At 31.3% G+C, this 16,802-nt stretch overlaps 2 protein-coding genes across 3 annotated transcripts; both read right to left on the bottom strand.

The window, feature by feature from the left end:
• On the bottom strand, positions 1–1,884 carry LOC146932088 (transcription factor bHLH95-like). The gene is made up of 3 exons (XM_085708357.1): positions 1,498–1,884; positions 481–954; positions 1–214 (listed from the first exon to the last, which is right to left on the bottom strand). Exons 1-3 carry the CDS (start codon positions 1,855–1,857, stop codon positions 131–133), a joined length of 918 nt encoding a protein of 305 aa, XP_085564483.1. The 5' UTR covers positions 1,858–1,884; the 3' UTR covers positions 1–130.
• Positions 1,885–11,299: 9,415 nt separating this feature from the next.
• On the bottom strand, positions 11,300–16,554 carry MBR2 (RING/U-box superfamily protein). 2 transcript variants are annotated; one of them, XM_085703674.1, is made up of 6 exons: positions 14,853–16,554; positions 12,934–14,778; positions 12,540–12,590; positions 11,996–12,094; positions 11,774–11,917; positions 11,300–11,676 (listed from the first exon to the last, which is right to left on the bottom strand). In XM_085703674.1, exons 2-6 carry the CDS (start codon positions 14,614–14,616, stop codon positions 11,545–11,547), a joined length of 2,109 nt encoding a protein of 702 aa, XP_085559800.1. In that variant the 5' UTR covers positions 14,617–14,778; positions 14,853–16,554; the 3' UTR covers positions 11,300–11,544. The 2 variants fall into 2 exon arrangements, with proteins under 2 accessions (XP_085559800.1, XP_085559799.1); XM_085703673.1 differs by having other exon boundaries at positions 12,934–14,635; positions 16,458–16,554.
• Positions 16,555–16,802: the final 248 nt, after the last annotated feature.

Here is a 16,802-nt window from a genome sequence, read left to right as displayed (position 1 = left end):
TTCCATTTGTTAATTTTGAAAGTAAATTTTATGAATTCAAATAAACCTTATGCAGTTTACACCGGAAAAGCAAACACAAAAAGCATATAATTAAACTAGTTTAAACACCATAATCAAAGTGATCAAAACTCTAAGCGATCCACATCATAATTTCTCCAGCCGCATGCTTGTATGTTTCCTTCATTGAATTTGCGTCACGTGAAGCTTGTTTTGCCTGCAAAATTAACACAATTCAATTGAGCTATTCACACTCGTACTAAAGAAAATGCATTACATAATTTATTTTTGAATTTTCTTTCTTTTGGTTTGCTGAATATTCAATTCTTTTTAATGAATTAATAAGATGTTATAACATATTTGTTGTAGGATAGGCCAAATACTATTAATTTTGAAAGATAAACAATTTATTCATCACTGAAATAGTTCAAAAATGTGTTAATATAACAAAATGATAAAGAGGAGAGAAGGTTTGAAACTTACATGGGCCATAATCATGTAGAAATTTTCATTTGCATTGCACATGATGTTGGCAGAAATAACATCAATCTTATGTTTCTCCAACACCAAAGCAATTGTGGTCAAGAGACCAGGCTTCTTAGTTGCACAAATGCAAAATTGTGCTTCACCACCACATATGTTTAGTACAACATTTTGAGAAGACCATGTTTGAAAACCTACTTGTTGCATTTGAGGTATTGAAAATGCATTATTTGAAGGATTTGAAGTTACAGTTGCGCTAGACAAGTTATTATTATAACTTGAGGATCCTTGATCAGCTAAGAATGCTTCCCTTGATTCATAGGGATGCCACTGTGAGTTGATCACAGATGACTCACTCCCAAATGGGGATACACATTTGAGCCTTTCTTGCTTCTTCTTTTCAAGCTTTTCCTTAATTTCTTGCAGATTTTTAATGTGCTTCATTGCTGCATCTACAATGGTTGATTTATCAGCCTGTAAAATATAAAAATCAAATTAAACATCTTCATTAGTCTTGAGGTGAAAATAAGTTATACTTACCTCAAGTGCAAAAATACAAAAATATATTTAATTATCAAGTGATTAATGAGTTCCACAAATGACGAATTGTTTGGGAGAACTCGATTTTCATTCCCGGGTGGAACAATTTTTGGCTAAGTTATACTTACCTCACCGCCAAACTTCGAAGGTTAACACAAGAAGAAAATTGAGTTTTAGATTAATTAGTTCAACAATCAAGGTGCAATCAAAGAGACCAATCATTGTAAATGATCCAAGTTTGACATTGTATTCGGGCCTGGTCCCTAACTATGGTAACAAGAAGGATCGAAGTTCAAGAACCATAGGGGATCTAGTGCATGAAAAAATTGAGTTTTTTTCTTTTTTAAGAAACATGACATGTATGATTTAGATAAACTTCAAGGGACAAAAGAAAATACTTGATTTTCAAACAATTAAAATTATTATGATCATGCAAAGTATTATCTTTGAAATGATTGAAGATGAAAATGAATTTACCTTAGAAGGAAGTTCAGGAAGCAAGGCATGAAGGCTATCGAACATGTTCCTCATTTTCTTTCTCCTTTCTCTTTCAGTCAATATGTGCATTTCATGATCAAAATCACGATACTTTCTATCTTTTTCTTCATCAGTTGTAATATTATTCTCACTTCTAATTACAACCCCACCCCGGTTTCTCTTCTTCCTCACCAGAGCATCTCCTTCGTTGATTCCTTCTTTCTGGTTCAATGGTTTTGTGTCTATTCTTTTTTTGCTACTCTCACCTAAATTATCAGAATTTGGGAGATCACCCCATGGATGATTTTCCCAAATGAAACCTGTCTGAACACCTTGATCATGATCTACACTCATGGCCATGTTTGTTTGTGAGAAAAAAAGAGAATATAAGACAATAAGAAGAACATAGAATGAAAAGGAGAAGAATGATGTATTTATATACAAAAGTATAGTAGATTTTAGTTGAAGTTTCTTAGAAAAATATTAAAATATGAATATTGAAATGATTAGTTTGGTTCATAAACTTCCAAAATATAATCATAATGCAGTTGTTTTTACGATAAATCTTCACAAATACGAGAAACTAATTACTATTAGTATTTATTATTAAACAAATACTTATCAGATCTTAGAATTGCGTATAACATATGGAAAATGTTGGATGTACACCCTATAGTATACACCTTGAGAGAAAGAGAAAATGAGAATGATGTGAAAGGAAGGAAAAGAGAAATGATATTTGTACAACCACTTTTTGACAATTTTTGAAACAACCCTCTCTCTCATATTCACATGTGTTTTTATTCTCTCTCTTCTTCTTTCTCTCTATTGTTTTTATCCAATAAAAAGAGAGGAAAAGTGGTTGTCACAAAAATTGTTTAAAATTGGTTGTACAAATATCATTCCTCAAAGGAAAATAGATAAAAATAAAATAAAATAAAATGTTGATTGGTGTTGGGAAACATGAGATGTACATGTATCATTGTTGATAACAAATACATTGTTGAAATGATTAGTTTGGTTTAGAAACTTCCAAATTATAATCATAATACAGTTGTTTTTACGATGAATCTTAACAAATACATATAAATTAATTATATTAGTATTTATCATTAAAAAAAATACATATTAAAACTATGAATTGCTTATAACAAATGCAAACAATTTGGCGTATATTCTATATGGGTGTGTATACACCTTGAGGAAAAAAAATAGGAAAAATTTGGCGTATATTCTATATTGGTTAATGATGTGATAGGAAAAGAAAGAAAAAGATAAAATGAGATGTTGAATAGTGTTGAAAAATAAGATACGTGCATGTTTAATTGTTGATAATGAATACAACCAATATCTCACGGATTAGAGATCCACCACATCTATACCACTTACACTACTTTCCTTATGCTTAGTACAACTTATTTAAAATTTACAAAATTAATAATTAAAATATTCAAAAGTTAAAATTAATTAATTTTATTAATATGAACTGAATTTTTAAAGAATTTGATGGCATCGAACTCCTATCACTAAGCTGACAATTCATGAACAAAATAGTTTGTTTACCAAAAACTTTATATAATTTATGATTTATACAAAGAATATTTTACTCAAAAATTTTAGTTTCAAATGTTTTTTCGATTTCCATTAAGGAATTTGTTTTTTTTTTCTCTAATCACATCAAGTCTACCTTTAACATATTTTCCTATAAAATTAATATATACTAGTACTAACATACACAATACCCTCTCTCTAAACAAATACAAAATTGAGTCAAAAAACAAATACAAAATAAAACTTATTTAATTGTTTTCTTTACAGTTAGTTTGTAATGTATATAACAATTATTTTACAGCTGTTTTACACGAGTTATTTTGGAATATTTAAATTTTAGAAAATATAATTTCAAATTGATTTATTAGTTTTTTTTAAAATAAATTGATTAATTTACTTTTTGAAAGTAAATTAATTTTATTTTTTTAGGGAGAAAGTAAATTAATTTTATTAAAAAGTGTTTATTCTGCATTACATTTCCAAGCGGTGAAATGATATATCCCAATCCCATAACCATTTTTGTTTTTTTCTTCTAGTTTAAATGATGAAGGATTTTTGTTCTTTTCTACACTATACGCAAAGAGTACACTCTGAACTGTATTCTTAACAAAAGAGAAAGAATAATGCTAATGCTGTGAGTATATGAAATGATGATTTAGATGCATGTTGTCAGCATTAGTTCTACATTATATTCACCTTTATATTGATGATGATATCATCTGTTCACCGTCCATTTTTTGATTAAAATGATACAAAACTATTATAAAAAAATATTGAACTAGAAGAATATGAATTCTACTTGCAAACTAGTATGTTGCTTGGGTGAGAAATGTGCCACGATAAAAAGTACCCCTACATAGGACAAAAACTTTTAGAATTAAATTTCTTCATAAATACATAAAGCTATTACTGAAATGATACATTAATTGATACTCCCTCCGTCCCGGAATAACTGACCTATTTTCTAAAAAAAAGTGTCCCAAAATAACTGACCCATTTCAATTTTCAATACAACTTTCATCATTCCCAATACAATATAACACTAAATAATACTATTTTTATCATTTCCAATACAATATATTCCACTTTCCCCTTTATTTATACACTTTTCTTAATCTGTGTGAAAAACCAAAGTAGGTCAATTAAACCGGAACGGAGGGAGTAGTATACGCACTTAAAAGATGGAGTATGTTCCTTTTCTCTAGAAAAGAAAAAGATATTTTTATATACACCTTTCATTCAAATCATCAATAAGAGAATGGATAATCCTTCAAAAAGAAAAGGAGAAAATGTTGAAATAAAATACAAACAAAATACAAAATATGCATGTGAGATAAAAAAGATATATATACATTGAAGGTAGCTAGGCTTGCGAATATTCTATTTAATTATAAAAAATATCTACTATAATAAACATCATTTGTATCAAAGTGACACAAAAAAAAAAATTGTTTACTTAAGAGTGGCATAAAATATATATATTTCTGTCTATTAGGATTAACTCAATTGACATTGTTGATATTACTAATAAACTTAACACTTTTATTTGAATTCGATATCTCGCCGTTGTTTGTGTGAATTTTAGTTGATGTTTATTAATTATATATATATATATATATATATATATATATATATATATATATATATATATATAGATTCAAAAAGTAATTACTAACAATTAGGTGATACAACTACACGACAATCTATATGCTTTTTAAGATTCTATGAAACGGAAAAATTGGCGGTGCAAGTGAAGGCAATGTGGTTTTGGTGATGGGTGGTGTATGCTATGCCCTTTGTTTTGTACTCCCAGTTCTATTTACAAGAAAAAGTTGACTTTTTAGATACATTGAACAATGTATGTAATCTAGTCAAGAACCTAAACCAAATACATAAAAAGTAAATTGTTTCTTGTAAATATGACCGGATGGAGTATACAACTTGAGCACACTAGAAAGAAGAAAACTACTCATTAATCGAAACGTAAATCGTAAAACGAGTCTTTTCATACTTACCCTATAATGATTAGATTTGTTTTACTAATCATTACTCATTAGCTGGCATTGTGTTAATTAACCAAGAAAACATAACACGCAAATCTCCATTTTGAAACGTTTATATTAGACAAACTTACAAAATTTATGGATACTAGCGGAAAGACGGGCACTATCGTGTCCGTCTGTCCGCTCTTTCTACTGCGCTAACGCATGTGATTATTTTATTATGTTTGTTTGTATAATTTTGATTAAATTTTTTAAATTTTTAAATATTAATGGAAATTATTGATATATTGATTTATAAACAAAATATTGTCAAGTTATATAACAATTATTTATGAACTCAACATATTTTAGTTTGTCTGCATATAAAATAAAGAAAAAATAATGATCTTTTATTGTTTATTCTAATAGTAATTAGTAACATCATAACATAAATGTATAAATGACATTTTATGTAAAAGAAACATTGTTATGATTGCGATAAAAGAATATCTTTAAAAACTACATTTTTCGTAAAGTCTGCATCTTCTCCTTCTATTTTCCCTTCATTAATGAGAACTTTTGTTGAATTTTGAGAAGCTCATCTCGTTAAAGCTACATATAATTGACCATGACTGAAAACATGTCGTGGAAGATAGATTCCGACATTGGGAATGGTCTGCCCTTTAAGATTAATTTTTGCTCACATTTGTTACTAATATTTTTTTAGAGGATTTAAAGTCCAATCTTCAACAATATTTTTTGCTCACGTCTATTACTAATCTTTTTTTAGAGGATTTAAAGTTCAATCTTTAACAATATTTTTTTCTCACGTTTGTTACTAATTTTTTTAGAGGATTTAAATTCCAATATTTAACATTATTTTTTGTTCACATTTGTTACTAATTCTTTTTTTTAGAGGATTCAAAGTCCAATCTTTTCCAATATTTTTTACTCATGTTTGTTACAATTGATCAAAGACTAAGGATGAGTAATTTATATCAATAAAATAATATGGAATACTGTTTTTTGTGGAAGGGGTATGAAAATACTTGACAATCTTTGTCGGTTGTATTGAGGGGAACAACACAGATGTACAACATAAAAGCGGCTGATAAAAAAGTAACATGAGTTGTTGATTTGTGCTAGTTTTTTTGTGAGTTTGATCTTTGGTTAACAGAGGTAAAAGAGGGTTAACGGTGACGATTAGTAACATAGATTACTAATCCACGTATTATTTTATAATTGGCTATTTGTATTTAAAATTAAGGGTATTTTTGGAAAGAAAAGTCCAACCCAAAGATGTGCTTATAGATAAAAAAAAAAAGCGCACTATCATAGTTTGTATAAGCAATTATAAACCAGCAAAGTCAAATAATTCTTAAAATTAATCGTAAATAATTTGAATCATAATCACTTATAAACCAGCAAAGTCAAATAATCCATAAAATTAATCAACTTTGATTAGTTGTAACATGAAAGAAAAACAAAACTTACAGGTTAATTCTGAATTCTGATGCAGAGGGCGAAGAGAGATTGAGAAAAACTAAACAATGTCGGAACGAACTATGAACTGTGAGAACCCTACTTATTAATATTTTTAATATAGTGCTAACAAATCTGTTTCTAAAAGACTTTGAATCATAATATTTTTGCTCACGTTTGTTACTAATCTTTTATTAGAGGATTTAAAGTCTAATATTTAATATTATTTTTTGCCCATGTTTGTTACTAATATTTTTTTAGAGGATTTAAAGTCCAATCTTTAACAATATTTTTTGCTCACGTTTGTTACTAATCATTTTTTTAATATAGTGCTAACAAATCTTTTTCTAAAAGATTTTGAATCATAATATTTTGCTCACGTTTGTTACTAATATTTTTATCAGAGGGTTTAAAGTCCAATTTTTGACATTATTTTTTGCTTAGTTTGTTACTAATATTTTTTTTTTTACTCACGTTTGTTACTAATCTTTTATTAGAGGATTTAAAGTCTAATTTTTAACATTATTTTTTGCTCATGTTTGTTACTAATCTTTTTTTTAGAGGATTTAAAGTTCAATCTTTAACAATATTTTTTGCTCACATTTGTTACTAATTTTTTTTTAGAGGATTTATAGTCCAATCTTCATCGGCTATTATTTTTGTTTAAAAAAAAAAAATTAAAAGAACTCATAGACTCGTGAGAAATAAAGCAGGAAAAAACATAAACTTTGGATTATTTTTTTTCATAAGTGATTATTGTTCAACTTTGATTTTCTTAAATTCTGATTCATTCATTCTTCTAACAAAAAAAAGTAAAAACAAAGCTTGAATGGTAATGTTAGCGGAAAGTAAATTGCTTGAAGGATAAAACAGAAAGATATTCAATTCATGAAGTGGATCTTAAAGATATTCCACTCAATGGTGCTTCAGAAGTATTAATCAAGTTCGTGAGCCTTGGAACTTTCTAATTTTTTTAGAGGTGATGAGATGTGATCAGAGGGTATTATGATGAATTCTGGATCGATTTGAATTCATGAGAAGAGACATAAAGAATGCAAATATAATTTTTAAACTTTTTGTGAGTTTGATCTGTTGTTAACGGTGGTAAAAGAAAGTTAACGATGACGATTAGTGACATTGATTATTAATCCACGTGTTATTTTATAATTGGCTATTTGTATTTAAAATTAAGGGTATTTTTGGAAAGAAAATTACAACCCAAAAGTGTGCTGAAAGGGGTAGTTTTCTTTATATATAGTATAAATTAAGAAAAAAAAATTTGTTTTACAAGTGTTAAGAAAAATAATTACAACATTCAATTTATTAAATGTGTTAATTTTTAAATTGATTTATTTCATGTAAGAACGAATAAAAAGATGTGATCAGAGGGTATTATGATGAATTCTGGATCGATTTGAATTCATGAGAAGAGACATAAAGAATGCAAATATAATTTTTAAACTTTTTGTGAGTTTGATCTGTTGTTAACGGTGGTAAAAGAAAGTTAACGATGACGATTAGTGACATTGATTATTAATCCACATGTTATTTTATAATTGGCTATTCGTATTTAAAATTAAGGGTATTTTTGGAAAGAAAATTACAACCCAAAAGTGTGCTGAAAGGGGTAGTTTTCTTTATATATAGTATAAATTAAGAAAAAAAAATTTGTTTTACAAGTGTTAAGAAAAATAATTACAACATTCAATTTATTAAATGTGTTAATTTTTAAATTGATTTATTTCATGTAAGAACGAATAAAAAGATGTGATCAGAGGGTATTATGATGAATTCTGGATCGATTTGAATTCATGAGAAGAGACATAAAGAATGCAAATATAATTTTTAAACTTTTTGTGAGTTTGATCTGTTGTTAACGGTGGTAAAAGAAAGTTAACGATGACGATTAGTGACATTGATTATTAATCCACGTGTTATTTTATAATTGGCTATTTGTATTTAAAATTAAGGGTATTTTTGGAAAGAAAATTACAACCCAAAAGTGTGCTGAAAGGGGTAATTTTCTTTATATATAGTATAAATTAAGAAGAAAAAAATTTGTTTTACAAGTATTAAGAAAAATAATTACAACATTCAATTTATTAAATGTGTTAATTTTTAAATTGATTTATTTCATGTAAGAACGAATAAAACAGTCAAATATTTACATTTTATAAATAAAATATTTTTTAAGAAATTATAAATATATTAATAGCACATGTCAAATTTAAATAAAAGCTTAAGGAAAAAATATCAAAATTGTGTGTTATAAGAAAAGCGGAAAGAGTGGTTTTTCTTGCATTTGCACTGCTTTCACAAACTTTTTTAACATTTATTTAGTTGTAGAGCAAATGATTGCTATTTTAAAGTGATGATTACCTTAAAAAGTGATCTCAATAATCATGAACATTTTGAGTAGCAATTATCTACACGTCACTGTACCTAATAATGAATGTTATAATAATGAATTTTTCTTTTTTAGTTTCCTTAACCAGTGTCTGGTGGACTAGTTAACATTTCCCTAAAAAATACTCTCTTCGTCCCTCAATAGATGACCTAGTTGACTCCGACACACGTACCAATGCATATGTTTTATCTTTGATATCTCCAATACTCTATTAAAAAAAATTATGAAAATTTAATATTTTAAAAATATGGGTCTTGTTAACTAGTGCCCCCGGGGCACTAGTTAAGGAAACAAAAAAGGAAATATTTGCAGTGAAAATATAATTCTTTACACTTTTTAACTTTGACTACACAAGTTTCAAGGTCTTTATACTATATTTGGCTTCCTTAACCAGTGCCCCGGGGGCACTGGTTAACATTTTCCTAAAAATATTCATCGAGATGAATCCAACAACATCTTACATGATATTATTTATATTCGTGAATTAGTAGAAAAATATGGTCAAAGTATGTCAAGTCAATGATGTATATTGTCAACTAGTCATCTATTGAGGGACGGAGGGAGTAAAAAAATTGTTCTAAAATGGATGTTATTTTTAACGTAGTAAGGTTATTTATGCCACTCTTAAATCAACATATTTAACTTTGTGTTTTGTGTGAATGGTGAATACACAAATACTTTCATTTAACAAAGTGACACAAATATTTTAAGAAACCAAAGATAGAAACATTTTGTTGGAAATTGTGCATTCAATATGGAGAGGATCCTCTCCATTTCATACAATAAATGGCAATGTCCATTACTATAGTTTTGTAGCAAATATATGATATAATTATTGTAGAAAATGGAGAGGATCTCAAATCCTAGAATTATTTCTCCTTTCGTTCGTCCTTTATTTAGGAAATGGAGAGGAACTTCACCCTTTTCTTTCTATTCTACAAATTGATCATTTGCTGTTGGGTTGCTTAAAATGAAGAAATAATTCATTTAATCTGGAGGAAAGATGAATGAGAGGTGAACTAATTTACCAAAGACTTATCTCATCCAAATTAGTCAGAATAATTTTGATCTTTTTAGTTGATAAAATTGAATTAAAAAAAACAGATGCTTTTAAATCCATAAAAAAGGAAACACTACTCTTGAAAAACACATGCCTTCTACCTTCTATTTGAAAAGTACTGCTTGTAAAGTAGGTTAACTTTTATAGTACATTTTTAAGGTTTAAAGTAAACAGTTTTTTTATAAGAAACTAAACGATGTTTGGAAAAATAGCTTTGATTGATGGATATCACGCACTGTTGAATTGTGTTTGAACAATGGCAAGAGTGAACAGTGTATTATGTAGTTTCAGCTTTAGGATTGTTGGAAAAAAATTTGAAATATAGAGGGCATGACATAAGTCAAATCTCACATTATCCATCCCTAACACTCGGTTTCAAAATTTGCAATTCAGACGATTGCCTTTGGAATCTCTCTTTTCAAATCCGACTGAACCAATAATCTGATTCAAACCAAATTTTTCAGTTTGATTCAATTCGGATTGACACATTATCCATCCCTAATACTAGCTTACAAGTTTGATGAAATAGGTGAGGGCTGCATGCAAGAAAGCATCAACACCTTGAAGGATAGAGGAAACAAGAACTAGAAAGGTGATTTCATTCTGGTGTAACAGTACATTAATCTTAGCTTTTGGATTTTCATTGTGTGAAAAGTTTACCTCTATGGCAAGGTCCCTTTTGCAACAAGTGTGGAAAGAAAAGAAACGGATTGAAGCTTTCAACCAATTACAAAGCAGTCACAGAATGAAAATTTGACAAGGTAAAATTCAGAAGCAAAATAAAAATATATTCAAGTGTGCTTAGCTACTGCAAAAAAAGGACCTTGGAAAATGATAAGGTCCAATTTTTAAGACTGTCTTCGGCAGAAAAACGCTGGTTCAGGCAGAAGAAGAAGAAACAGTTGTGGGAAGAAAAAAGCGGTTCAGACAGAAAACCGGTTCTAAACCGGACTGAACCGAATTGACAAAAAAACTATTTTCGAAGGTGGTTTTATGAACCGAATCATACCAGAAATTTGGTTCAGTTCGGTTTTGTTCATGAACCATGCACACCCCTAGCTCTTAGGATTCTCTGTGTCGTGCAAACTGGCATGAACTGAAACCAATAAATCAAACAAGAGAAATAGACCGTCTATTTATACAACAACCAAGCCAATTCCCACTAAGTGGGGTCGGCTACATAAAGGACATGTAATTATCCCCAAAAATAGACCATCTACATAAATAGACGGTCTATATCACATATAACAAGCAACCAATGTACTATACTCGGCACTTCAGCGGTCAACAGTCTTAAACTTATAATGAAAATCAATAATGTAATTCAAGTGCTTTTAGATATCATAAAGGACATGTAATTGTCCATTATCACAGTATAAATGTAATTCCACTATATAGCTTAACCACCAATATTTCTTTTTTATGTCTATTTTTTTATGTGTGTTTTCGTTCCCAATCTAAGATGAGAGGAAGTTCATTGAATAAAACAAAGTAATAGATAGAAGCAACAAAAGATAAAAACTGATAAATGGATATGATATGTGAGGAGGGAGAGATTCTCCTCGTCACGAGGCCAAGGCCGTTGTTTTGCAAATTGGGCACAGATTCTTCTGCATTAGCCACTGTGTGATGCAGTTACTGTGGAACTCGTGCCCACAATCCAGCAAACCAAGATTCTGTCCATCAACATATTCCTCCTACGATCATGGAAGAACAAGTAAAACTAAGCATCAGCAAGAGAAGAATCCAAACATATCTTTGTATCATACTGGCTGAATCAGCCATTTCTCATACCTGACAGATACAGCAAGGTTCGAGATCAGAAGAAGACTCTGTCATGAGAGACATGTAAAATCGCTGTTTCATCAACTTATTGATTATATCTTCACTCAGTCCAGTGCTTACGTCTCCTATACGCTCCTCCAATGCCAACAATTCCTGTAATCCAAGTTGAAGTCAGAACTAACGTAGAGCAGCATTGCTGATGGATCAGAGTACCATATATCATCTTTTTACCTCGTAAGACATGTTATCAACATCAAGGCGCATTTCTCTGTGTCTGTCGTGCATTTCAGCCATGCCATGATATAGGAACGGGTCAAAGAGCATATAATCCTGACAATGCAAATGTAGGTCAAAGGAAAATGTTGTGAAGTTAGCATTCTCAATAGTCTACAGGCCTGTGCTTGCTTCAAAGCATGCCAACATGAAAAGAATTGTGAACTAAATAACTAATATACGGTGAAATTTCATCTAAAAACGTGCAAAGAAACAAAAGATTAACCAGAATTATTGATTACATTTTTCCTTCAACTCGCATTCAATTTATGGGGTCTAATTGTTATAATTGCTGCATACTGGTATTAGCCTGATTCTACTATAAGCATTTTGTAAGCATTGCATCCGAAGATGAGTATCTCCCTCAGATAAAAGAGAAATAGGGTCGTTGAAAATTCATCAAGTGTAATAAAATGATGGCAATAATACCTCGAATACTGATTTCACGACACAACATATGGATGTAATTTTTCGAGATATAATTATACACTAAAGTTCGAACCTCAGCTCGTAAGTTCTCACCCCTCCGCATTGCTAGCAGGACTTGGCGAATCTGGAACATAGAATAACTACATGGTTAGTTCATGTAGGCACCACATTTAGCTAAAAATAAGCAATTTTGCTCACAGAGAAACTGACAAATTATAAAAAAGATGAGACAGCACAAAGAAATTAGATGAATATCAAGACCATAAGTATTACCAGGCTATACTGTTTATCGTATGAATCAGTGAAATCGCACTATTTATTCAACAATAGATATTTCCTGTTGTCTGAATTCTAAATCCAGGCTATACTGATATATTTAGTATAGAAATATCATCATACCAGCACGGCATATCCTTCAAGCAGAAGTACAGCATATTTTAAGAAAGTAAACTAAATAAAAAGAATACCTCAGATATAAGCCGGCGTCTCCCCTCATTGTCAAAGGGTAATGTTCGCAATGAATGAGGAGCAGAGAGAACATCACCACCCCTTCTCTCCGTCATAAATGATGGTCTTGGATGTGGTTGATTACTGCTAGAACCCTGAGAAAATGAAGGAGGGCCGGAAGTAGAGGAGGAATGGCCATTATGAGTACCAGATGCTGAGCTGATTGAGGGAAAAAGGGACCAGGGACTGAACTCTGAAACTCTCTGTAGATTTTCTGATGGGACTTCATGGTTAAATGTCCAGCTGGGATTAGGCAACGAGTGGACGTTTGAACTAGATCCGATCCAGGATGGAGGAGGTATGCCTCCAGCATTGTTCACATTGCTAGAAGATGCATACCAACCTGCAGGTTCATGTCCTGAAGATGCAGGCATGTTCATGGGATGCTCGGTACCATCTCTTGGGAAGATTCTTAAATTAAAATCATCACGTACTGCTCTTTCTCCTGAGCTATAAGAACTTGAAGATCTGGCCACTCTAGGATTAGCAGCTCTATTCCACGGAAAAGGATGCATGTGCAGGGATGGTGACTGGTTTTGTGTCACAGCAGAATTAGCAGCTGTTACTCCAGCTGCTCCAGCTGCTAACCTTAAATCCAAGGATTCGTTAAATGAGAGAGAGCTGGGTATTTGATGCGGAGAAGGGTAATTATGATGTCTAGCACTCCCTGTTGATGTTAAATTGAGAGGTACAGATTCCGGATGATGTAGATGGGTCATTCTCCTATCAAAGTTTCGTAGAGGCCTTTCCACATTTTCCGCAATACTTACCATTGAAGGAAATGCATTGGAAGCTTCTTGTCTCGCTTCATTTCTTGTATTCTGCTGAAATGGAGGGCTAGTAACACGGAAATCCTCTAAAGGTGACAAATCACCTAAGCTTCCAGGAACATTAAGATCAACAGAATCAGTAAGCCAGTAACCATTTTCAGATTGTACAAGGGAACTCGAGCTTCCTCCAGTACACAGTTGCATAGAACTATCTTCAAGGGTCTTTCTTTTGCAGGAAGGACCCCAATTAGCTAAAGAAGAACTTGAACTGCCACTATCTCCCCAAGCCATGTACCCAGAGCTTGCTGATGAAGCACCTATTTGGTTGAATGAAGAACTGCCAATTGATGTCTTCTCTCTATCTAATCCAAAAGGATCGTTGTTATTAACACCGTTACCAGTTTCTTTACCTTTCCCGCGATCAGATGAGTTAGCAATGTGCTCCATACCAAAATTAATACCCTGGGATGTATGATTGGAGCTGGAACCTTGCAAAAAGGAAGGATGAATTCTGGATTGGTTCCCAAGTAATTGCCTTTCCTCGGGTCTTGGACCATCCTCAGCAATAGCACTGCATGAAGAAGACAACCTTTGTTCAGATTTTAGACCATCATCGTTGACTTGGTTGACCAGATTCAGTCCAGAACTGGGTTCACCGGTATTCCAGCCATTAAAGCTCACATTAGGACCAGTACCACGTAAACACGCAGTCTCACCAGAAGACCCCCTATAATCTGACAGCCGGAAATCTACTGCATTTTGCGCATGATTCAAGGAAGACTGATGATTCATATCAGTGCCGTTAGAACTAGGCCCTTGCATCATGTTAACAATTGTTGGGAAGGACCCAATAGTCCTCCTTTGACCTTGCATCAAAATCAAGTTACCCCACCTAAATTAATGAGCAGAAAACACGTGTTAGATTCTCAAATCTCCAGCTATGTATAAGAGGCACAAAAGAGTCATGGATATAACCTGCAGAATGCATGAGTTACGACACATAGGCTGTATAACTAAAGTGTATAACATGCTTTACTAGACATAGTCAGTATTCAGCCATTTGATAGATGCAAAAAAAAAAAAGAGCTAGATGGTAAAAAAAAAAAAACTAAGATATACAAGCAAATGTGACTTCAACAATTCGTAGTGAAGCACAAAACTGTTCCAGTAAGTAGTAACACATGAATAAGAACAAATGTGCATATTATTTCCTTGGACCAATAATTTCTGATTCCGTGGTAAGGAGCTCATGCATCCTTAATCGGAGATCTAGACCGGAGAAATGAGAAGAAATAAAACTAAAATTTTATGAGTAGATTGTCACCAGGAAAACTCACAGCTTTAATATTATGTTAGTTGCTGAATATTTTAATGACAGTTTTACACCCCACATACCAAGCATGACAATGACATTTGTAACAAATTACAACCCCCCACTTTTGCATGTCTAGTTTTCCACCAAGATTAGAGGAAACTAACTTCAAAAAACAAATCTCCAACTTTAAATTCATTTGCCAGCTATTGGATTATCGATACACTAAGTTAAATACGATGTGGTGCTAGTAGCCACAAAGCTATGAGATTCACGGCCAAAGCAAAAGAAGAATGTAATTCATTTAGGAGGTTGGCCCAAGCACTATAAAAGGGGAAAAGGTTGCATCATGAGGGATTGAACCTCCGAAAATAAATGTCACACCTAGTCTTAAAATCCTTAGACCAAGTGAGCTACAAGTTGGGTGGTAAACAGCAATAGTTTTGACAAGACATAATCTTACTGCAAGGAAATCAGTAGGAGCTCGGAAGGGTACACAACAAATGTAGAGGGACCAAATAGAGAGAAAGAAAGAAAGAAAATATATATACTTATCAAGTATCAACAAAACCAACTAGTTCATAAAACTCAACCAATTATCTTGTGCTGAAATTGGTTAAAATGCATTGGCACAATGCCAAGAAGCTAAATGACTAATAATCAAAATCTCTACTCTTTTTTATTGATCTGTAGACGAAGTGGCAAGCACCACCTAAAACTCACACACACAAACTGCAAGGTCTCGAGTGAAGATGTCCAGCCTAGCAATATCGGCATTTCCAGTTGAGCTAGGCCTTACGAACATCAAAATCTCTATTCTGTAAAATTCGCATCACTATACCAAACAGAGAAACTAAATATGCATCCTAAAATACATAAGCTAACATACTACATAAGCACAACATTAATCAGGTTAAAATCAATAACAATAAACAATTAAACATCTCTAAGATCATCAAAAAAATAAAGCTTTACAATACCCAATAAACAATTCCTAACCTTCCTTGAAAGTATAATAAACCAAATCCAAACAAAAATAAAAATTAAATTGAACTTAAAAATTAGAAGAGAAAGAATCAAAGACACAGCTTCAAATCAATTAGTATATATATTTCAAACAAAAGGGTAGGGATTAAAAAATTATAACCAAAAAAAAAAAGCAAAATTGTGCATGAAATATAATGGGTTAACACGATCCTCCAACAAAACACCGATAAAAACGATGCAAGAACTTTATTACACAAAAAGAAAAAACGAATTTTTCAAACATCTTTGTAACCACCTCCTAAAAAAACCGAACTTTTGTAAAAAAAAAAAAAAACATCATAGTAAAACACAAAAGAAGAACATAAACATGAAAGAATTGAAATCGATGTTAGAATAAAGAAGAAAAAATCATTACCAGAGGAAAAGAGATCCTGAATTGAAATGGGTGGGTGAGAGTTCTGAGGATGAGGATGATGATGATGAATGATGATTCTTCTCTTACAACAATTACTGTTTTTTTTCTTTCTGTGTTCTTTTTTTAATATTAAATAATAATAAATAAATAATTGATGATTATTATTACGAGTGAGAAAAAAAGGCAATAAAAAAAAGAGAGAGAGTAATTAAAGGAAGGATAGAGAGAGAGTGCATAATCTACAATATCCTAATTTAAGATTTTTTAGAGAGAGAAAGAAAAGATATGCTTATGCTTTGGTTCGTGTATCAAACGGTGTTACTCGTGGATTGCATCATCGTGTCA

The sequence above is a fragment of the Medicago sativa genome, chromosome 4 (genome assembly GCF_051527215.1).
Source record: "Medicago sativa cultivar Bolivia chromosome 4, Bolivia_mono, whole genome shotgun sequence".
Lineage (NCBI taxonomy): Eukaryota > Viridiplantae > Streptophyta > Magnoliopsida > Fabales > Fabaceae > Medicago > Medicago sativa.
Note: the sequence above shows the minus strand (reverse complement) of the source record. Positions and strands in the feature narration are given on the sequence as shown.